Source organism: Acinonyx jubatus, chromosome A3, assembly GCF_027475565.1.
Source record: "Acinonyx jubatus isolate Ajub_Pintada_27869175 chromosome A3, VMU_Ajub_asm_v1.0, whole genome shotgun sequence".
Classification (NCBI taxonomy): Eukaryota; Metazoa; Chordata; class Mammalia; order Carnivora; family Felidae; genus Acinonyx; species Acinonyx jubatus.
The window spans coordinates 23780454-23804585 of NC_069388.1; the positions used below are offsets into that span (position 1 = coordinate 23780454).

The 24132-nt window shown below is 39.1% G+C and overlaps 2 protein-coding genes across 9 annotated transcripts in view; one reads left to right on the top strand and one right to left on the bottom strand.

Annotated features, from left to right (window-relative positions):
• Nucleotides 1–571: 571 nt before the first annotated feature.
• Nucleotides 572–23467, bottom strand: LOC113602417 (proline-rich protein HaeIII subfamily 1-like). The gene is made up of 4 exons (XM_027069278.2): nucleotides 23460–23467; nucleotides 7936–8047; nucleotides 6452–7063; nucleotides 572–589 (listed from the first exon to the last, which is right to left on the bottom strand). The coding sequence occupies exons 1-4, from the start codon at nucleotides 23465–23467 to the stop codon at nucleotides 572–574; spliced, it is 750 nt and encodes a 249-aa protein (XP_026925079.2).
• NCOA6 (nuclear receptor coactivator 6) overlaps nucleotides 6371–24132 on the top strand; it is a 107020-nt gene continuing 89258 nt past the window's right edge. For 7 of the 8 annotated variants that reach the window (XM_053200042.1, XM_027069911.2, XM_027069913.2 and 4 more), the window contains exon 1: nucleotides 6372–6598. The gene's annotated coding sequence lies outside the window, so the exon portion shown is untranslated. Of the gene's footprint in view, nucleotides 6599–24132 lie in introns of all 8 variants that reach the window. The other variant, XM_027069918.2, reaches the window with a different exon arrangement.

Consider the following 24132-nt stretch of genomic DNA (forward strand, 5'->3'; position numbering starts at 1 on the left):
TTATTTTTTTGTTTTTGGAGAAAGAGAGAATGAGCAGGGAAGGGGACAGAGGGAAAGATAGAATCTTAAATAGGGCCCATGCTCAGTGTAGAGCCTGATGCGGGGCTTGATCCCAAGACCCTGGGATATGACCTGAGCTGAAATCAAGAGTTGGATGCTCGGGGCACCTGGGTGTCTCAGTCGGTTGAGCTTCCGACTTCGGCTCAGGTCATGATCGCATGGTCTGTGAGTTTGAGCCCCGCATCGGGCTCTGTGCTGACAGCTCGGAGCCTGGAGCCTGCTTTGGATTCTGTGTCTCCCTCTCTCTCTGCCCCTGCCCTGCTCATGCTCTGTCTCTCTCTGTCTCAAAAATAAATAAAAACATTTTAAAAAATTAGAAAAAAAAAGAATTGGATGCTCAACTGACTGAGCCACCCAGGTGGCCCTATGATCAACTGAATTTTTGACAAGTGTGCCAAGATCGTTCAATGGACAAAGAATAACCTTCAACAAAGAGTGCTAGTGCAATTGAATATTCACATGCAAAAGAATGAAGTTTGACCTTTACCCCATGTCACATACAAATAGTAACTCACAATGGATCAAAGACCTAAATATAAAAGCAAAAAACAGACAAGTCTTAGAAACATAGGAGTAAATCCTGATGACTTGGATTTGGCCATGATTCTTAGATATGACACCAAAAGCACAAGCAACAAAAGAAAAAAATAGATACATTTAAATGCATCAAAATTAAGAACTTTTCAGCATCAAAGGATAGTACCAAGAGAGTGAAAAGACAACCCCCAAAATGAGAGAAATATTTGCAATCATAGATCTGATAAAGGTCTAGTCCCCAGAATATATAAAGCACACTTCCAGTTCAACAACCCAGTGAAAAGTTGGGCAAAGAACTTGACCAGACATTTCTCTAAGGAAGATATTCAAATGGCCAATAAGTTCATGATAAGATGTTCAATATAAGTCACTAGGGAAATTCAGATCAAAACCACAATGAAATACCACTTCATGCTCACTAGGTTGGCTATAATTATAATGTTTTTAAAATCATTTTTTAAAAAGGAAGTAAGTGTTGGTGAGGATATGGAGAAATTGGAACCTTCATATTTTACTAGTGAGAATGTAAAGGTGCAGCTGCTGTGGAAAACAGTGTGGCATTTCTTTAATAATTAGAATTACCATATGACCCAGCAATTCCACTCCCAGATATATGCCCCAAAGAATTGAAAACAGGTGTTCAAACAAAAATTTGTGCATGAATGTTCATAGCAGCATTATTCACAAAAGGCAAAAGGTGAAAACAACCCAAATGTCCAGCAATGGATGAATAGGTAAGACAAATGTGGTATATTCATATGATGGAATATTATTCAGCCATAAAAAGGAATGAAATCTGATACATGCTACAACATGAATGAACCTTGAAAACATGCTGAGTAAAAGAAGCCAAACACAAAAGGTCACATATTGTGACCAATATTTATATGAAATATCCAGAATAGGCAAATCTATAGAGATGGAAGGCAAATTAGGGGTTGCTTAAGGATAGGGGAATGGGGCCTTCGGAAGAGGACAATATCTAAATGGTACAGATTTTCTTTCTGAGGTGATATAAATATTCTAAAAATTGAATGTGGTGATGGTTGCATCTGTGACTATACTAAAAAGCATTGAATTGTATGCTTTAAATGAGCGGATTGTTTGCTATGTGAATTATATCTCAATAAAACAGTTTTTAAAAAACATGATTTGGCAATATACACTAGGGCTGAACATGTAAATTCTATGACCCAGCAATCCTAGTCCTAGGTATATATCCAGCAAAAAATTGTACACATGTTCATCCAAAGATGTATAAGAATATTCAGAGTAGTACTTAAAAAAATTGACCTGAAGTAGAATTTCACCACCAGTAGAATGGATAAATTATGATATACTCAAATAATAAAATGAAAGGGACAGCAATGAAAAGGACAAACCCCAACTACAGGCAATAATATAGATGAATCTCAAAAACATAAAATTAAACATAAGAAACCAGACTCAAAAGAGTACACTCTATATGATTTCATTTATATAAAGTTTAACACCTGGCGTGCCTCATCTGTGGAATTAGGTATTGGTTTACTGTTTACACTCAGAGGCATGGGTAATGATTAGAAAGGGAGCTTTTGTGGAGCTGGTAATGTTCTACTTGTTGGTTTAGGTGTTGGGTAGACAAGTGTTGTTCATTTTGTGAAAATGCATCAGGATTTACACTTATGACTTGTGTATTTTTATGTTTTTATGTTATACTCTAATAATTTCAGAATACTTTTAAAAATAGGTTTTTAAGTCCTAAGAATAGTTCTCTCTTTTTGGTCACTTCTTGATACTCTTTGATTTTTTTCAATTTTGTAGTTATCACTCTATTTCTATTTTCAATGTTTTTTTCCTAATAGCAAGCCATTGCTTGCCCATATCAAGCCTTTATGCAAAGTAGAAGTGACTCCTCTTCAAGGGACCTTTATTTCTGGTTGTCTGAAATTGTTGAGCTGATTTTGTAGTAACAAGGCACTTTACTGCCATCTACTGGTAAATTATCACAATAAAGTTATAAATTACAGTGTTAACCAGTGGCCAACACCCACTTAGATGTGATGTCCTCTTGCAAGACACAACTTGCTCAACTGAATGTGGTAACGTTGTTTGGCACTGTTGTGACGAACCCCGCAGACAGTAGAATGTTGACATTCTCTAGGTGGTTTTGTTCTTTTTATTCCTGTTTGATATTGTTCTTAAAGACATGGTTGAAGTATTCACTGTGAAAGCTTAAGCCACTTGGACTAAAATGTGAAAGCAAAAGTTCAATAAATGCTAATCAATCTGTTCATATCAAAGAACCATTGATTTGCTCTTGCTTTACCCAAGTCTGAATCTAGAACAATCCTGGATGTCATAGGATTGCTTTTCTTGCTCAAAACATTCTGTGAAACAGTCTTGCATCCTCTCCAGAGGCCTCTGAATCTGGAACTTGTTGAAGCTATCATAAGTCCTAGGTAGTCTTCAAAACATTTTATATCTACTAATTCATTTAATCATCGACTCCTCATCTATAAGGTGCCCTTATTATCTGCATCTTACAGATGAGGCAACTGAAGTACAAAAAAGTTAATTTATATTACAAGTTGTGATATTACAAAAATACCTTCTTTGAGGAGCTTATGGTCTATTAGGGACACAAAACAAAATAAAAATGCCATGTAAGGCTTAAGAAACAAAGGAGAAAATACTGTGGACCCTGTTGGAAAAGACATTTTACTCCTTTTGGTCCCAGTTTCCTCATCTGTATAACAAGAAGGTTGAATTTTCCCAAGGTCACATAGCTAATAAATGCCAGCTGATTTTGTAGTAACAAATATTGGGTATTTTGGTTTCAGAGCCCAAACTTGTGATCACTGTGCTATACTTAGTGCCAGTTCATGGCCTGTTTCTGTCCCTTTGCTAACTACCTGTGGGCAACAAATACTTATGTTGCCCATGCTTCTATTTTCACCTGCAGGATAGGTAGGTGCCCAAGTGGGTCTCTGGATCCTACCTCCCTGAATACTTGCTAACCTCAGGAAAACTTAGAACCTTCAGTTTAAGGACATGGAAAACAAGGTAAAAATGAGGATAGTGGCTCAGATTCTGGAATTTTTTTTTTGATTGTGGTAAAATACATAACGATTTTCACCATTTTAATTATTTTTAAGTGTACAGCTCTGTGGCATTAGGTACATTCATTGTTGTGCAACCATCACCATCATCCATCTCCAGAACTCTTTCATCTTCCCCAACTGAAACTCTGTACCCATTAAACAGTAACTCTCCATTTCCCTTTTCTGCTAGCCCTGGGCAATTCTACTTTCTTTCTTAATTTTTTAAGTTTGTTTGTTTGTTTGTTTGTTTAATTTGAGAGAGGGAGACAGAGACAGAGACAGATAGGGCATGCAAACAGGGGAGGGGCAGAGAGAGGGAATCCCAAGCAGGCTCCACACTGAGTGCATGGACCCCATATAGGGCTTGAACCCACAAACCTCAAGATCATGACCTGACCCAAATCAAGAGTCAGACATTTAATCAACTGAGCCACCCAGGCATCTCTGCACATTTTTAAATTGGATTTTTGTTGATGTTGTTGTTGAGTTTCTAGAATCTTTCAGAACTTTCTTACCTCTAGAAATTGTTCTAAGACTTGGAGGTTTGTGGATGATGTCATCTCAGCCTCTGGGCTGGCTTCTGGTGGGAACTTTTACTAGTTTCTTTCAGATTAATTCATTAATCAAGTAATTAATGAATTGTATTATACAAGGAGTCACTCTTTGGCTGTGTCAGATTTCTAGGCTAACATAAAAGAATATATGCATATATGTTTGTATGAAGTTTAAGAACTGTCAAAGTGGCTCTAAGTTGCTAGATGTCAAAATAGTGGTGTCTCTGGAAGAGCAAGTATTGACTGGGAGGGGACATAGAGGAGGAGACAAAAGGGAACTTTCTGGGTTGATAGTTCTGTAACTTGATCTGGGTGGTGGTAACATGAGAATTCAGGTAAACATTTATTATACTTAAGATGTTTGCATTTTGCTGTATGTAAATTATACCTCACTTTGTAAAAGTTAGAAGAAAAAGCTTTAAAAAAAAAATTTTCCCCAGGATCTTATAAGACCTTCTGCTGTTAATTTCATAGGCTCAATGACCTGAGGTGCCTCCTTGTGGCCATCTGTGGTTCTCTTTATTTTTCTTTGTCTTCTTGGTCCCCACACCTAGCGCCGTATTCAGTATTCACAAACACAACAGATATTTATTAAGCACCTCCTCTGTGCTTAGCACTGTGCTATATGCTAAGGTAAACAAGATGGATAAAGTCCCCTCCTTATGGAGTCTACAGTCTAGTGGTGAAGACAAGGAATATATAACCTAGTGCATCCTTATTGAGGACAAATAAGAGAATCTGTCTGGGGAGTGGTCAGGGAAGGAGTCCTTGAGGTTCTGATGTTTGAGATGGGAGCTGAAGAGTCATGAATTATCTAAGCAACTAGAGCATTTCAGGCAGAGGGATCAGCATGTTCAAGGGTCCTGAGTAGGAAGGAAGTACAATGTATGAAGAAGATCACTGTAATTACAGCCCAGAGAGAGAATAAGAACGCCCTAAGATAAGTCTGGAGATGGGGCAAAGGCAGGCCACAGTGAAGACACCTATTTGGCCTTTAGCTTAAGAGCAATGTGGGCCATCAAATAGTTGTTTGTTTTTTAATTTCTTAAAAAAATATTTATTTTTGAGAGAGAGAGAGAGCACAAGCAGGTTAGGGTCAGAGAGAGAGGGGGACAGAGGATCCAAAGCAGGCTCTGCACCGACAGCAGTGAGCCAGATGCAGGGCTTGAACCCACAAACCATGAGATCATGACCCAAGCTGAAGTCAGACACTCAACCCACTGAGCCACCCAAGTGCCCCTCAAATAGTTTTAAATAGGGGAGAGACATGATAAAATTTGACTTAGAAACATTACTCTGACAGGAGAGTGGTTTATTGAAGGTGAACCAGGGAGGATGTGAAAAGGCCTTAGATGACTACTGCACCAATCCAAGCATACAGTGTGTGCTCAATGGAATGAAAGTACTCCTGACTCCTATTCTTAGATGAAACCAGTATGTCTGACCAATATGCAATCAATTTACAATCCACTGGATCATCTTCTATCTTCTGTGATGTTCACAACAGACTCTTTAACTCCCATTTTACAGATGAGGAAGTTGAGGTTACAGGCAAAGAAAGTTACATAACTATCAAGTGTGAAAAACAGATCTGAATCCAGGCCTTTATGACAGACATCGAGTCCAGTGCTGGGAGGCCTCTCTACATTTGGGGAGAGGGAGGAGCCACATTCCCTTGCACCTAATGAGCTTGCAAGGATGATGGTGATGGGAAAAAAGTAGAGAGGGGCTTACAGGCAAATTAATAATTAAGGCTAAAGATTATCTTTATCACCGTTAATGTTATTAAACACTATGTGTCAGGCACTGTGCCAAGTGCTTTTCATGTCTTCTCTCATTTCCTCTTTGCAAGCACTATTATTATCCCCATATTTCAGATATGTAAACTGAGGCTTGGAAAGTTGACTTGCCCAAGGGCACTAGGGCCAGAGGGCTCCTATAGGGCTGTACACTGACTCCAAAGTGGAGGCAAAAGCCACTGACGCTATTACAGCGCCAGGAGACAGAGAATCACCCAACCCATGCACTAAGCTCTGCACCCAAGTGAGCGGGCGCGCGCTCCGCCTCGCGCTCTCGGGGACGTTTGGCCACGTGATCAGGGCCCGCCCCCGCCCGCCCCGCCCCCTCCCGCGCTCCCACCCTCTCTCCCTCCCTCCCCCTCCCTCCCCGGCCCGGTCCGGCCCATCCCCCTCCCCGCCGGCTCCCTGAGGCCCTTGCCGGGTCGGGCTGCGGGCGGCCGGGCGCCGACGGCCGGACAGACGGACGCACGCGAGGACGGACGGACGGACAGACGGAGGGCGGCGGGCACGCACGGCCCGGGCCGGTGCTCCGAGGCCCGCCCGGGAGGGCTGGGGCCGCGCTCAGGTGAGGTGACGGCGACGCGGGCCCGTAAGGGGTGGGCCCGCCGGGCGTCTGGGGTCCCGGCCCCGCTGGCTCCGCGGGAAGGAGCCGCCGCCCGGGCCCGGCGCGGGAAAATGGCGCCGGCCGGCAGTGGAAGACGGCTCCTGTGCGGGCCCGGCCCGGAGCCGCCCCGCCCGCGGCGCTCGTGTCCCCGTCGCCATGTTGGGGAGCGGGCCCCGGGCCTGCGGGCGGGGGTGCTGGAGGGAGCGGGGGCCGGCCGGGGTTGGGGAGGGTGCGAGACGCGGGGTCTGGGGCGCTGAGGGAGTGCAGGGCCGGCCGGGGTCTGCACAGGGTGGCGCTCCAGGCCCGAGGAACTGGCGGGAGCCGAACGTGGGGTCGTGGCTGGGGTCGAGGAGAAGAGACACTGAGTCCAAACGGAACTGGATCGGGGTCCGTGGAGCTGGAGGCCAGGACTGGAGTTGGGTTAGGCTATTCGTGTTCAGGACCCCAGGACCGGTAGGACCCAGAGGGGCGTGGGGTCCGAGCTCAGGCTGTCACAGCAGGGACAGTTCTTTGTGGAGGGCGGGGGTGGAGTGTTGATTAGGAATATTAGAAATGGGGGCCCTTTGGAGGCCGGTGCGACTATCAGACTGGGACAGTTCTCAGAGTCGCGGGTGCGAATTGCAAGTCCGTATGACTCCCAAGAGACTGAGGACATATGTTCTCCTAGCATATTCTACTCCCAATTGGGGAGAGCAACAGAAAATAGGAAGACTTTTATGAGGAAGAGGGAAAAGAGAGACTGAGGTTTGGGTGCAGGAGCTGGTCAGCAAATGGGGTGCCCAGCGTGGAGCTGGTTGGCAAGAAGAAAGAGCCTCCATCAACTTAATGGAGTTTGTGTCTTTAAAAGGAGGGACCAGGCTGTTTGTGGGTGGTGACCCAAGGTGTCTTCCCAGGAAGAGGACAGCCCACTGTTTTAAGAGCAGGGTCACCTGGGGAGGTCATCAGAAAGGCCTTGAGGCCAGTAAGAATGGTGAAGAAAAATCGGTGTGTAGAAACTACAAGGGTCTTAGAGATCATGTAACAATTTCGGGTCATGTAATGATTTTAGCTGAGACCTAGAAAGGTAAAGTTGACTCCTCCAGATCTTACAGGTTCCTGGAAGAGGAGGTCTGCTGCCTCCTTATTCAACAGACTGGCTTAAAGGAATTTGTTAGCTGTGAGAAAAGTGTTAAGGCAAGCTCAGCAGCATGTATCAAAGAACTGTTAATGGGTTTTGTTTTGATAGTTTGTCAGTACAAAGACTGAAAGGGGATACAAAGAAGGATAGGTAACCAGCTATTTGATAATTTCTAGCCCACCTCCATTTGTGCAAAGAAGTTATCTTCAGGACCCTTTTGACTTTGAACTTGGAGTTTTAAGAGATGCTCCTTCTGTTCTAGGTGTTTGTTATAGGAGAGGGACATAGAAAGCCTAAAAAGATAACAGTGAACAATCATGTACACCCAAGATCTGTATCATGATCAAACTTCAATTAAACTTTGATCAAGATAGAGAGGAATTCAAAGTTCATATGGGTTATGGAAGAGTTCTGTCATGCAAATTTCATGCACATCTATCATGAGATAGTAGACCCAGGGCTCCCATAAAATCAAAAAGGTTATGAAGATGTTTATAGTGGTAAGATTTTCTATGTTCAATGAGTATACACAATACATACATACAGTATCAAGATTAATTTATTCTGAGTCTTTCTAATGCATGAAGACCTAACTAGTGGGCATCTAGGGAAGCTACTCAGAATAATCATAACCCCTCTCAAAATAATAGTTTTAATTGCATTAAACAAAATACACTGGATTATAGAGAAAGCCATTATATTGAAATACCAAAATATACAAATTATAAAATAGTATGGATATACTTTATCAATACATTAAGAAATCAGATCTAGTGACAGGTCTGATAATTACAAATTTTAAACACGATGAGCATAAATAATACTTTAAGATATCAGCAACAATTGTAATATGATGTAAAGGTATCTGTGATAACTGTGACAGAGTGACAGATACTGCTAATACTAGAGTAGTGTGTTGCCTACAATTCATTTTTGAAGAAAATTGTAACTTTCAATTAGAAGTTAGTGAAAATAAGGAAGTAATTTTTCTTTTTCTCCCTATCCAAGTTCACAGACCCCTCTGAATTCTACCTGTGAATCCCATCTATGAACTCCAGGTTAAGAAACCCTTCCCCTACCACCAAGCATGTCTTCCATTCAGCAGACAATTACTGTGCACTAAGACACGTCAAGCGTTATTATGCCAGGCTCTGAGGATTGAAAGGTCTTTAAAGCAGGATCTTTTCATTTCAGATATTCAGTCTCGTGAGAGAAATGAACATACAAACAATGCTATTTCAGGATGGTGAATGCCAAAGGAGTATCAAAAGTTGTAAAAACACAAGAGGTGGGCACATTTCGGTTCTAAGAATCAGGGAAGGTTTTGTGGAGGGAGATACTTGAGATGTGTCCTGAAAGGTGGAGGAGTTTGCCAGATGGAGAGTTGGAGAGAAGAGCTTTCTATGTAAGGCATGCACTTTCAGGGAATACAATTGAATGTGGCTGAAGCACAGTATGTGTGTGGATCAAGTGGTTAAAGATGAGATGGAAATGTTTGGTTGTCCTGCTTGTAAAAGACTTTATTAAAGGACTGAATCTTTAGCTGATAGGGAGGCATTCAACATTTCCAAGGAGGAGAATGTATGATTAGGATTAATTTTTAGGAGATAAGTGGATGGAGAGTGGACTGGAGAGAAGTAATGAGGGCCTAGTTAAGGCAGAGGCAGTCAGCTTTGAGCAAAGTTAGAATTTTTAGGTGTTGATAATATTGCACATGGTAAGAGAGAAGGAATATTTTAGATTGGGATGGTGGCTGTCAAGTTAAAAAAGGGATGAAAGGAAAATGAAGTGAGAATTGTCACAGGTAATAAGGGAGATGATTTTTGGGGATAGAATAACAGACTTCTGGAAACCATTGCAAAGCTGGCAAGTGTGGTACAGTTTTTGTTTAAAGAAATCAAAGGTAAGTGTCAGCAGACATAAGAAGCAGGGAAAGTATTCCTAGAGTGTAGGAAAACCACAACTGTCTACATCAGGGGTCAGCAAACTATGGTCAGTGTCAAATCTGGTAGAGTTACTCATTTACATATTGTCTTTGGCTGCTTTCACTCTACCAAAGGCAGAGTTGAGTAGTTTTACAGAGAATATATAGTTTTCAAAGCTGAAAATATTTATTGTCTGTCTCTTTACCAAAGATGCTTGCCAATCTCTGATCAGTGTCTGAAGATTGGATGTTCAACTTCTGGTTTGTCATTTCTAGTTCTTATATAATGGAGAATAACCATTTTGACTTTGTCCTTCCGGCTGGGTCACCCATGCTCTGTATATCTGCAGTATGACATAGACCCCTGAATATTTTATATCAGTCAGTGATGCCAAGGTCTGTTCTGGGGTCTGCTGTGTGGCAAATGTGGTAGTAACAGGTTTTCACAACTCAGACCATGCTTGTTTTGGCATATTCTCATTGGGTTGTCTTTTTAGAAAGATTTCTTTATATTTTCTGATTAGTAATCCTTTGTTGGTTACGTGTATCATAGAGATCATTTCCCAGTTGCTCATCTTTAAAATTTTTTTTTTAATGTTTGCTGTTGAGAGAGAGAGTGTGAGCAGGGGAGAGGCAGAGAGAGAGAGAGAGAGAGAGAGAGAGAGAGAGAGAGAGAGAGGGAATCTGAAACAGGTTCTAGGCTCTGAGCTGTCAGCACAGAGCCCAACATGGGGCTCAAACAGCGAGATCATGACCTGAGCTGAAGTCAGATGCTTAACCGACTGAGCCACTCAGATGCCCCATAAATCTCTCTCTCTTTTGTTAAAAGAGGTTCTGAATTTTAATAAAGTCAAATTAATCAATCTTCCTGCAAGATTTTGAAATTATTCTTTATATTATCTTCTTGAATCTTCACTGTTTTTCCTTTGATGTTTAGATTTCTAATCTATCTGGAATTGACTCTTGTGTGTGATGTGAGGTAGGGTCCAGTTTCATTTTTTTTGTTTTCCTATGTATAACCAATTATCCCAGCATCAATTAAAAAAAAAAAACAACAGTGTTTTTAATGTTTTAATTTATTTTTGAGACAAAGAGAGCACGAGTGGGAGAGGGGTCTAGAGAGCCAGAGACGCAGAATTCCAAGCAGGTTCCAGGCTCTGAGCTGTCACCACAGAGCCCAACGACACAGGGCTCGAACTTATGAGCTGTGAGGTCATGACCTGAGCCAAAGTTGGACACTTAACCAACTGAGCCACCCAGGCAGCCCCAGCACCATATTTAAAAAAAAACTTTTTTAATGTTTATTTTGAGAGAGAGAGAGACACGGAGTGTGAGTGAGAAGGGGCAGACACAGAATCCAGAGTAGGCTCTAGGCTCTGAACTGTCAGCACAGAGCCCAACATGGGGCTGAAACTCACGAACTGTGAAGTCATGGTGTGAGCCAAAGTCAGATGCTTTACTGACTGAGGTGTCCCCCACCCCACCATTTATTGAAGGGCACTTTGTTTTCAAATTGTGTGCTCTTTTGGTGGAGTCTGTCTGAGGTCCTAATTCCAACTGTGCTGCTTGCTAATTGTGTGACGTTGGACAAGTTGGGTAACCTCTTTGTGCCTCCGTTTCCTCAGCTTTTATTTATTTATTTATTTATTTATTTATTTATTTATTTAGCCCAACGTGGGACTTGAACTCATCAGTGCAAGATCCGAGTCTCATGCTGTACCTACTGAGCCAGCCAGACACCCGACGTTTTCTCAGCTTTTAAAATAAGGATAATAGGGGCACCTGGGTGGCTCAGTTGGTTAAGTGGCCGATTTCAGCTCGGGTCATGATCTCACGGTTCGTGAGTTTGAGCCTTGCATTGGGCTCTGTGCTGACAGCTCGGAGCCTGGAGCCTGCTTTGGATTCTGTGTCTCCCTCTATCTCTGTTCCTCCCCCGCTTGCACTCTGTCTCTCTCTCTCAAAAATAAATAAAGATTTAAAAAAATGTTTAAAAAAATAAGTAAAATAAAGTAAAATAAGGATAATAGTATTTATCTCATAGGATTGTGAAGATTAAGTGAGTTAGTTCATGTAACATGTGGAACAGTATGGCACCTAGAAAATCCTCAATAATGTTAGCTGTTACTTAGCATTCTTGTTCATTTATGATGTCTAGCACCTGGCACAGAGTAGGGGTTTAATGTACTCAACTGAGTTGTCTGTCTTAACTTGGTTTTCAGGTCAAGACAGAATGGTTGAGAGGTAGGCTGAATCTCAACAGGAAATGCTTCCAGTTGCTGCTTAGTTTTAGCTGCTGCCTCAGACTATCTGCTGGGAAGGAGCTCCTCTCAGCCCATCACTTCTTTTGCAGAGAACTTCTGTAACAGAGGATGCAAACCAGCAGCCTGTGGTTGGATTTGACCTGCAGACAGACATGTTTTGTTTGGCTAAAATTTACACAGATTTCTGACTTTGTGACTTTCCTTGAAATTTTGAAAGATCTGTTAACACAAACTCCTATTCTCTCATAGCAACACAGTGAAAGCTAAAGCTTTTAGGTGTGATGTATGTTTCCTTGTGCTCTGTGGTCCTCACTGCTTTCTTGCTTTGCTCATTTACTTTTATTGCCCTGTAGGCATTTGATTTTCTGGTTCTTACTTCACTGAGGTTTTAAGTATTCTCTCTCCTAAACCAAAAAATGATATGTTGGAATGAGGGTTGGGGTGGCCAGAAATTGACAGATGAGTTTGTGGGCAGGTAAAAACCAAAGTCTGTTTATAAGGATGAGTCATTTTTGATCAAAATGAATAAAATGATAAGTGAAATTAAAAGATGAGGTGAAATTAATTTCAAATTGCTGAATATTTATGCATCTATTGTGCACCGGGTATATTAGAAATTACCACATTTGTGGTAGCAAACTAGCTGGCCAGCTTTATGAAACATTGCAGAAGAGATCTTTTTAATTGTGATGTGGAGCTGTTTTCCAAGAGAGTGGTTGGATGAAAGAGAGGAAAAACAGGAATTTATTCATTTGCCAAACATTTATTGAGCCCTACCCTGTATATTAGGCTAGAACTCTGCAAGATACAAAGATAATTCTAGTCAAAGTGTCCTGTGGAGTATAGGTAATGTGTTACGAAGCTGGGATAGCAAAGAATGGTACCTGAAAGAGGTAGCCTTTGAGTGGAGCTGCCAAGAATAGTAAGGATCTTTTTGGGTTTTTTTTATTTTTTATTTTCAATGTTTGTTTATTTTTGAGAGAGAGAGTATGCGCGTGCACAAGCAGAGGAGGGGCGGAGAAAGAGAAAGACCGAGACAGAGAATCCGAAGCAGGCTCCTTGCTGTGAGTGCAAAGCCTGACATGGGGCTGAAACCCATAAACTGAACCATGAGATTGTGACCTGAGCCAAAGTCTGGCACTCAACCAACTGAGCCACCCAGGTGCCCCAAGAATGGTTAGGATCCTAATACTTGGAGACGAGACCGATTTTCCAGGCTGAATGAAAGCATGAGTGTGGAGATGTGTGTTTAGGAGTTAGTAAAGAGTCCAGTTTGGCTGGAGAACAGGATTGTTACAGGGCTGTTGTTGGAGTTCAGTCTGGAAATGGAGATTGAACAACAATAGCAATAATAATAGCAGTAGTAGGTCACATTTTTTGCTTGCATACTGTTTGCCAGATAACTTGCCAAGCATTTAATAAGTAGTATTTCTTTTAATCCTCACAACAACTCTGTGAGATAGGCATTATTTTTTATGGCTTTTTAAAAATAAACTGAGGAAAAGAACTAACAATTGATGGAGAAAGAATTTGAGGCTAATTCCCAGTCCTGTGTTAGTCCCTGTATAGTATATATACAGCTTAATCAGGGAAGGCTTTGAATCCTTTTCAGTTTCTGGCTGGGAAGTTTGGACTTGATTAACTAAGTAATAGGGAGTCATCAAAAGTTTTTAGCTATATGGTGACATAATGAAACTTGCACAGTAGGAAAGTAAGCCTGGTAGTGAAGTAGGGGAACAGCATGGGGAGAAAGGAGAAATACTGACAGCCAGTTTACTCTCCACCTCCTCACTAGATTCAGTGCTTCTTCATATCTGGCCCTGTGTCTGTCCTCCCCTTCCTTCAGCTCCACTGCCTACCTATTGTGTTGTCTCACAGATTTATTTTTAAAAATGTAATCTTTCCCTACCTCACCTTATTCTAAAAAGGACTTGAGGTGGCTGTCTAGGAACTCAATAAGCATTTGCTGAGTTAATTAATAAATGACCAGAGGTATAGGTAGGTGTGTATATAAAGGGACTATGACTTTGTTGGACAGAGTAATGCAGCTCTAGAATTTGGTGATAAGCTATATTTTATGTATAAACCCTATAAAGCAAAAGCCTGGAACCACATCTTCTTTAACTTGTGAATGATTATATTCTGTGTCAGATAGAATATTAATGCTCAGTTAATATTAACTATATCAGTTAAAAAGCTAAACTTATAGAAACAGAGAGAATGGTGGTTGCCAAGGGATGGGGTAGGGGAAATGGGAATATGTTGGTCAAAGCATAGAGACTTCCAGCTGTAAGATGAGTAAATTCTGAGGACCTAGAGTACATCATGGTGACTATAGTTAACAATAATGTATTATATACTTGAAAGTTGCAGAAAGAGTAGATTAGATCTTAAATGTTTTTGCCACACACCAAAAAAAAAAAAAAAAAAGTGTGTGAGGTGATGGATGTATTAACTAACCTTATTGTGGTAATCATTTTGCAGTATATATGTGTATCCATCTCATTGTACATTTTATTTATTTATTTTTTAATGTTTATATTTTGAGAGGGGCGGGGAAGGAGAGAGGATGAGCAGGGGTGGGGCAGAGAGACGGAGACAGAATCTGAAGCAGGCTTCAGGCTGTGAGCTGTCAGAACAGAGCCCGACTTGGGACTCAAACTCACAAGCTGTGAGATCATGACCTGAGCTGAAGTAGGCTGCTTGACCGACTGAGCCAGCCAGGCGCCCCTCATTGTACATTTTAAACTAACACAATGCTGTATGTTGATTATGTCTCAATAAAGCTGGGGGGAAAGATCTTTGTCAGCTAATAATATTAATGATCACCAAATTCAGAGGGCATTCATACTTTAAATATTTAGGTTTGTATTTACCATTGACTAGCTACAACCACCGCCTCCCCAACACATACAAAGAGGCAACAAAAGTTCCCGCTAACTCTTACCTTTACCAATATTGAACCTGTTGAATATTAGTTCCATAGTACCATTTATGTATATTTTCTAAAGACCAGACAGCAGCAGTTTCTCACAGGAAGAAATAGTTGCAAATTTGTGAATCAGATTCTTATTTTGGATTTTACAGAGGGAAATTGTTCATTAGGTTAAGTCCCTTGCCGTAAATTTAAATATTATATGAAAGTAAGGCTGTGTCCCTTCTATAAAATACAGACTTAAAAAGTTCAAACACTTGGAGAAATCAAAGATGTTGTGGTTAACCACCAATTGCTGGTACAGGGGAGAAGAGTTTTAGGTAAACCAACATCTGACTAGACATAATAAGAGACAGATCAATAGACCTAAATAATGGATTTGTTAAATAAGTATTCTTTCCCATTGTAGATATTAACTTAACAGCAGTATATGCATATACACGTAAGCACATATCAGTATGAATTATAATGATATAACTGGTATAAATTCAAATCTAGTAATGCTTCATAAAAGAAAATGAGCCTTCGACTGAGTTCTTTTAGATTGTGTTCAACTGTTCAGTGCATGTGGAGATGACTCATTCAGAAGCATCATGATCAGAACAATTAAGTGTGGAAGAAAATGTGATTATGATAGTATATGTTGACTGCCTACCAGTGTTGAGAAGTATATCCAGTTAATGAGTAATTAGTTTCTGCCTTCCAGGAAACTAATTCATCTGAGAATGTGATATGAACATAAATAAAAAGGTGGGGGGAGCATAAATGTTTTAAACGAGACTATAACTGCTATGGAAATTCAGGAGAGAGCACCACTACCACTTGGAGAATCAGGGAAGACTTCATGGAAAAGGTGGTATATTAATTTTCTAGGGCTGCTGTAACAGACTACCACAAACTGGGTGACTTAAAACAACAACAATTTATTCTCTTAAAATTCTTTATTCTAGAACCTGAATTCAAGGTGTCAGCAGGGACATGTTCTCTCTGAGGCTTACAGTAGAATCTTTCCTTGCCTTTTTCTGGCTTGCATCAATTCTTAGTATTTCTTGATTTGCAGCTACATCACTTCAGTCTCTGCCTTTGTTGCCACATGGTGTTCTCCCTGTGTATCTCTCTGTGTCCAAATTTCTCTCTTATAAAGACACCAGTCATATTGGATTAAGGGCCTACACCCTACTCCAATATGACCTCATGTATACTAGTTACATCTGCAGTGACCCTATTTCCAAATCTACATTCTGGGATACTGGGGGTTAGAACTTTAATGTATCTTTTTGTGGGACACAGTTCAACCCGTAACAGGTGGCATGATACAGAGATGATACAGAGGTATTAAATTAAAATTTATTAAATAAATAGAAGGGTAAGATTGCAGTGAGTTAAGGAGAGAAGAACCAAGTGCATGATGGACATAGGAAAGCATAAGGAATATTTAGAAAATGAAATAGTGAGAAGTCTGTTTTGCTGGTGTGTTGAGGAGCTATGGGGAGATGAAGCCAGAGTAGTTGGTTGAGCCCTAGCTGCCAGATCTAGGAAGGACATTCAGATGTTGAGTGGGTAGTGTGTGGGAACAGGATGGAACTGCAGAATTTTGAAATGGTGGGTAACTGATTCAAGCTTTGGATAGGTAATTCAAGCTTTAGGGAGATTTTGTGATCAAGTGATCATGGATAAGTAGACACCCTGAAGAAAAACAGATGGTCGATGATTTAACACACCCAGCCTTCCTCATTTGCCCAGATCAGTCAGGAAATTCCTCTTTTGTAAAAAAACAGCAATAACAGAAACACCACAACAAACTTTGAGGGTTTTATTAGCCTCTTGCTCAGCCATCTGTGGGCACTGAGATACATCAGCTTTTTAGGATCTCTGTTCAGAAGCCTGACCATGGATTTCAGTATTAGTAATCATGTCACTATTTTCTTTCAAACTTTTCTTCAAAATCACCTCTTTTCTGTCCTTTTTTTTTTTTATCTTTTGATTTTTCTCAAAACTCTCTTTGGTTTTCCCTCTTTTTTAAACATCTGACTAATGGAAAGAATTGAGTAAAATTATGTACTGTCCAAGACAATGATACACTTTTTTTCTGTGTCCTTTTAATGATAGTTTTGGTGACTTTTGCCCACAGTAGGACTTTATTCATATTGTGAATGCATTCAAGCTGTGGTCAACAGTAGAGCTCAGGTGCTTTTCCTTATTTGTCTCTAGGTAGTTCTTCCTGATTGTGTATTTGCATTGTTCATATAATCTCGTAAGAGCCTATGTCCCCATGAAGTTTTAAAAATTGTGTTTAAATATTACAAACACATAACTTTGTGCTCATTAGCATATATGCAGTCTTTGTAAATTTAATTCTTACAGTTTTTAAAAACATTTTTTTAATGTTTATTTATTTTTGAGAGAGAGAGAGGGGGAGAGAGGGAGAGAGAATGAGTGGGGAGGGGCAGAGAGAGAGGGAGACACAGAATCCAAAGCAGGCCCCAGGCTCTGAGCTGTCAGCACAGAGCCTGACATGGAGCTTGAACCCACAGACTGCGAGATCATGACCCGAGTTGAAGTCAGACACTCAACCTACTGAGCCACCCAGGCGCCCCATAATTCTTATAGTTTTTAATAGTCTTTTTATTTGGCAATATATTGAGGTACTTTTCACATGTCTATATAGTTATTTTTAATGGATACATAATAACCAAAATTTAAATACTCTCTGTTTATTTGGGTGAGTTCCAGTTTGTTTTTATTTTTGGTTTGTAATTCTCATTTATATTTCTATAACATCTTACTATAAAACTTTTTCCCCCAATTTTATTTTAGAATGTGTTCTCTAAAATGATTCAGTTTGGTCTAAGGATCATCACTTTTTAGCCATTTTGTCAGCTTATTCTTTAGAATAACTACCAGTTTATATTGATACTAGCCATTAGTTGTTGTTGGATTTTATAAATTTTTTCTTCTAGTATAATAGAGGTACCTCACAGTTTGTTGGGTTTTAAGATACTTTAAATGTTTTCTTATGAAAAATTTCAAACATGAAGATAAAACCCCTGAATTAGTAGAATAAACATCCTTATTCCTACCACCTATGTTCAACATGTAGCCATATGCTCAATGGTATACTTATTATGTTAAACTTTTAAAAATAAAGACATCATCAAACTATGCCTTTAAACATTTTAGCATGCATCTCTTACAAATACATTCTTCGCATACAGTACCTTTATCACACCTAACAAATTATCAATAATTCCTTAATGTTATCTAACATTAAGTCTGTATTTGTTTCCCTCCTTGTCTCCAAAACGACTTTTTATAGCTGACTTGTTCAAAGGACCATGTACTACATTTGCATCTATTTATGTAGATGTAGTATTTTACAAATCTGGAATAGTTGCCATTCCTTGTCTGCTTCCTCACCTTTTGTTTTTTTTGTTTTGTTTTGTTCGTGGCATTGATTTGTTGACACCAGAGCAGTTTTGTTTAATGCTCCACATTCTGGATTTATCTGATTGTTTTCTTTGTGACATTTATTCCTTATATTTCCCTAAACTGTAAGGTTTAAAGACCAGATCTGAGCTGAACATTTTGGCAAAAATACCTAAATATTCCTCACAAGGCATCATATTACAAGCTACACAAATGTCTAGCTGTCCCATTGTTGATGATAACTTTGATCAGAGGTTTAAGGTTGTGACTTCCATATCTCTCGATTATGAAATTGCCCTTTTTCTTCTGTGACTAGCGAATATATTTTTTACTTTTATCAATGATGGGTATTTTTTTTAACTTCTTTGAGTTAGTTTTCTTTACCATTTGACCATTTGTTCCATGTAGATTTGGTATTATCCTTTTAAGTTTGTACTGTGTATTTAAAAATCGTATTCAGTATAACAAATAATGCATTGTTATGATAGATAAATTTCAAGTTTCAAAATATAGCTGAAATCCAATATAACCAAAAAAAAAGATACAGATTTCAAATATATAATAGGGGGCATTTGTTTGACAAGATTTTGTGATGAGTCATGTTTCCTTTTTAAAAAAAAAAAACATTCCAAGCAGACAAATCTAAAAAACATAAACTCTTGAATCAAAAATTTCTTTTCTTTTTTTTTTGAAATGGAGGTAAATCTCAAATTTATAAAAGTTGGATTTACATTTGTTTTTCCATACCCACCCAAAAAGCCCAGAATTTATTTCTTATTCTGTGTTTCATTTGGTGGTCTTTTTTATACACCCATTTTTATCAATTTTAAATTGTTATTCCTTTTCCTATTACAGATATTTTTCTTAATTCCTTCCTGTTATGAATTATACTCAAATCGGATTTTCCTTTCAAACCACAACTTTTTAAATGCCCAACATGGCATTTTCTCTCTTAGTAAGATTATCGCGATGCCATACATATTATTCTACAAATTGTTTATTTTTTTACTTTTTAGGATATACATTTAATTCTATGTAATTAAACAGATATCAAATTCACTTTTTTCTAGCTACATAATATTTCATTTATGCAGGTTTCTGAAGTGTCATCAGGTTGTTTCTGATTTTATTTTCCCCATCACAAACTGTGAACATCCTTATGCATACATCTTTAAGAAATGGAGCTTTTACTTCTGTAGGATAAATCCCAAACATGGGCTAAAAGATAAGCTTATTTCAGTATTATGAACTGCCAGGTTATTTTCCATAAAGGTTGTTGCATTTCTTATTCTCACTGGCACTGGATATTAGGTATCTTTTTAGTCTTTGCCAGTCAGCTGGGTGAAAAGAGTTTTCTTATTTTTATTTTCATTTCTCTGACCATTAGTACATTGTATACATTCATTGGACATTTGTATTCCATATTCTACAGATTCCCTTTACCAATTCTTTACTTATTTTTCTCTTGGGTTGTTAATTTTTTACTTTTTAATCAACTTGTTGGCACTTTTATGTATTTAGAATATTAACCCTTTTTTGTCACATGGTACAATTATCCCAGTCTATCTGTTGGCTTTTGACTTTGTGGTTTCTTTTGACACATAGACTATTTTAATTTTTACCTGTTCATGTCTGTCAGACTTTTTCTTTAATTACTCCTGGATTCATGTCTTGCTCATCACTACCCCACTAATGAACTTTTATTTTATTTCTATATGTTTTTTAATTAAAAAAAATTTTTTTAAGTTTATTTATTTAGAGAGAGAGAGAGAGCACAAGTGGGGGAGGAAGAGAGAAGGAGAGGGAGAGAATCCCAAGCAGGCTCCATGCTGTCAGCACAGAGCCCAATGTGGCTACTTTGAATGCTATACCTGTGATTGAAAATATTAGTTAATAGTGTATTCACCTACAGTTCTGTCTATAGGTTTGCTAAGTGATTGTATCTGGGTCATCAGTAATGAGGAAATGGTAACTACAGAATTTAAAAGCTGATCTTAGGATTTCAGTGTTTGATTTTAAATGTGATAGTTTGGGGCACCTGGGGGGCTTGGTCGGTTGAGCGTCTGGCTTCGACTCAGGTCATGATCTCACACTCGTGGGTTCGAGCCCCGTGTTGGGCTCTGTGCTGACAGCTCAGATCCTGGAGCCTGCTTTGGATACTCTGTCTCCCTCTCTCTCTGCCTCTTCCCCGCATGCACTGTGTGTGTGTGTGTGTGTGTGTGTGTGTGTGTGTGTGTGTCTTTCTCTCAAAATAAATGAACATAATAATAAATAAATAAATAAAAGTAACAATTTGAGGGGTGCCTGGGTGGCTCAGTTGGTTAAGCATCTGGCTTTGGCTCAGGACATGATCTCAAAATTAGTGGGTTTGAGCCCTGCATCAGGCTCTGTGCTGATAGCTCAGAGCCAGCTTGCTTCAGATTCTATCTCTCCCTCCCGCCTCTACCTCTCCCCCACTTGCACTCTGACTCTCTCTCTCTCTCAAAAATAAACAAACATTAAAAAAAATAAAGTGACAATTTGCAGAGCATAAAACAAACAAAAAAACGAAGAAAAGAAAGAAAAAAGTTTGACAACACGCAACACTCTCATTATGAATTTAAGACCATAGACGAGAAGAAACACTGGTAGACTCTTTAAAAAAAAAAAAAAAAAAAAAAAAAAAATTTAACGTTTATTTATTATTGAGAGAGAGAGACGGCATGAACATGGGAGGGGCAGAGAGAGGGTGAGACACAGAATCCAAAGCAAGCTCCAGGCTGTCAGCACAGAGCCCGACGTGGGGCTCAAACACAGAAACTGAGAGATCATGACCTGAGCCGAAGTCGGATGCTTAACTGACTGAGCCACCCCAGTGGCCCAACACTGGTAGACTCTTAGATTGATTGCTTAAGGACTTTTGTAACTTAGAGCCCAGATCTTCTGATTTAATTCTATTGGAAACTTAATAGAGGAAAAAAAAGCCATGGTTCTTTAAAGTCGTCTTCCGTCTTATGGCAAGACTACATTCGTTATTATTATTACAACATACTTTTCTAGTGCTTTTACAATGAACTTTTTTGTAAGGAAGTGTCACATATGAAATGAAAGCCTTTCCTACTTCTGACTAAGAAGCTTCAAATTATTCACTCAGGCCTCAATTTTTCCATCAGGATATTGGACTAGATGATTGCCAAGGGCTCTCTAGTTCATACGCTAAGATTCTCATCAAGTAATTTTTAGAGAATTTTTTAGTAGTTCCTATATTGTAGGATTTGATCAACTTTTCAATGTCATTTGTATTTTAGAGCATGGATTAAAAGACTAGTACTCTAAACCTGTGTTATTTTTTGCCTACAGCTTTATTAGGCCTAAAAGGACACAGTGGTATTCATTGTTAGAACATGATATAGAAAGTAGTTTTTCTCTAAATTTTACATTATCCACCTATCATGGCATCTAACAATATGGGGAGAATCTCTTTGAGCCTCTGACTTATTTTGTTGGTTTATATTGTGCTCAATTAACTTAACTATATTTGTGTTAGAATGAGTTCTAGGAATCTCAAATTTCATATTTCACAGATTTATCTTTTGATTCTTATATTACACTGTCAGAATTGAAGTTTAAAAATTAATGTTAATATTCCCTAATCTCTTAAGTTGTCTATTATGCCTACTAGGAGCAAACCAGTTGTTGCTACAGTATTGAAATGCCAGTCTCTTTGACAGGCATTTTGTGGATCCTTTCAGGATACTAAGTTTTTATGATTTGAGGTGCCTCATTTATGCAGTAGATAGTGTGTCAGTCTCATAAATTTCTATGATTTGACTGGAGGTTTGCATAAATTTTCCCATGGGAGCCCTGGACTTAGAAACAGGAAGCATGTAAAAGTTTTATAACAGATTCACGAGGTATGGGGAGGATGGGATTGGATCTTTAGTTATGCCAAGGCAAATGTTTTTTGACAGTTCACATTTAACTGTTTATTCAGAGACTTTTTAAGTGCCTAATAAATTATCCTGAAACATTTAGGTCTGTGTGGTTAACAGGCCAACTTAATTTTAAGTACTATAAGTATAATATCCAGATTTAGGCATTCATAAAAATGTTCTTTAAATTTCTCATTATACAGAATTTTTGTTTCTTCTATAGTAACTTTGGGAGCAAGAAAATACCTACCTTACCTGGTACATAGTAAGCGGTTGCTAAAGGATAGTTGAATAAATGCATCCATTGAAAGTATTCAAATTATAGATTAGAAATTATGAGGGACTTCTCTACACACATTTTCTATTTAAGAAATAACTCATGGGGGAACCTGGCTGGCTCACTTGGTAGAGTGTGCAACTCATGATCTCGAGGTTGTGAGGTTGAGCCCTGCGTTGGGTATAGAGATTACTTAAAAATAAAAAGGAAAAAAAAAAAAAGGAAATAACTCATGGTCTGTAAGTATGAAATGATTTCAAAATATTAAGTTAAAAAACTCATGCAAAAGAGTCTCTTGGTAAAGTATTGAGGGTGTTATTACTAGCCATCTTTGAGAAGGAAGGGTCTTGCACCTAGACAACAAATCTGGAAGATTTGTATTTGGCACAAGCTGAAGATATGCTTGTGTTTATGAGGCAGAATCCAGAAGAAGTCTAGGATTCTTATTTTACAGAGCTGTTTATTTATTTAATTGAAGTATAGTTGACACACAATGTGATATTAGTTTCAGGTGTACAGCACAGTGATTTGACAACTCTCTATGCTCTGCCATGTTTACCACAAGTGTAGTAGCCATCTGTCACCATAAAACTCTATTACAATACCATTGACTATATTCCTTATGGTGTACCTTTCATCTCCATGACTTATTCATTCCATAACTGGAAACCTGTACCTCCCACTCCCCTTCACCCATTTTGCCCACCCGTCCCACCCCCATTACAAAGCTATTTAAAACATTCAAATAGAGATATTCATTGGTTAAAGTGAAAGCATGTAGAATAATAATTAAATTTCTTGGTAAATAGTCCTTGAGTTTTCTTAAACCTGGAAGGAGCTCAAGATTCTGTTCAGCTTTAGCTTAGTGATCCATCTTCTCATTTTATAGTTTAGAAATCTTAGGTCCAGAGAGATTATATCCTGCCAGTCATACAAGGGAAGGTTACTACTAGAATTTGAGGCACACTTACCCTGCCATGCTTAGCCCAGCCCTCTTTCCACTCTGTCACCCTGGGTTTCACTATCATAAAATAATGCTAATGTCTTTTCTCAAGCTATACCTAGTTAATTTTACTAGTAATCATTTGACATTTGTATTGAAAATATTATTAAAAATGGATTCTGCAGTTAGGAAATCATTGCATGGGCATTAGGCTTTATTTAATTTCCTTATGTGGATAGTGCAGCACCTGTGATGGTGCACAAGTTGTGAACCAGGACGTCTGTATTTTCCATTTTTTGTTTCCTTGTTTGGTTTTGCATTGTCACTTTTTTAAAATATTTATTTTTGAGAGAGAGAGTGTGAAGAGGGGGAGGGACAAAGAGAAAGGGGGACAGAGGATCCAAAGCAGGCTCTGCACTGACAGCAGCAAGCCTGACTGTGGGGCCAAACTCACAGACTACAAAGATCATGACCTGAGCTGAAGTCGGATGCTTGGACGCTTGACCAACTGAGCCACCCAGGCACCCCTGCATTGTTATTTGTAATAAAAATTTTTCATAGTGTAAGTAAGAGAATAATGTTAAATAAAAAAGTATATTATTATCAGAACATTTACAGTTTTACAACAAAGAGTAGGAAAGTGACAAGAAAGACTAAGTGTGTAGCTAACTACATGCAAGATCTTGGGCAAATCATGTAAC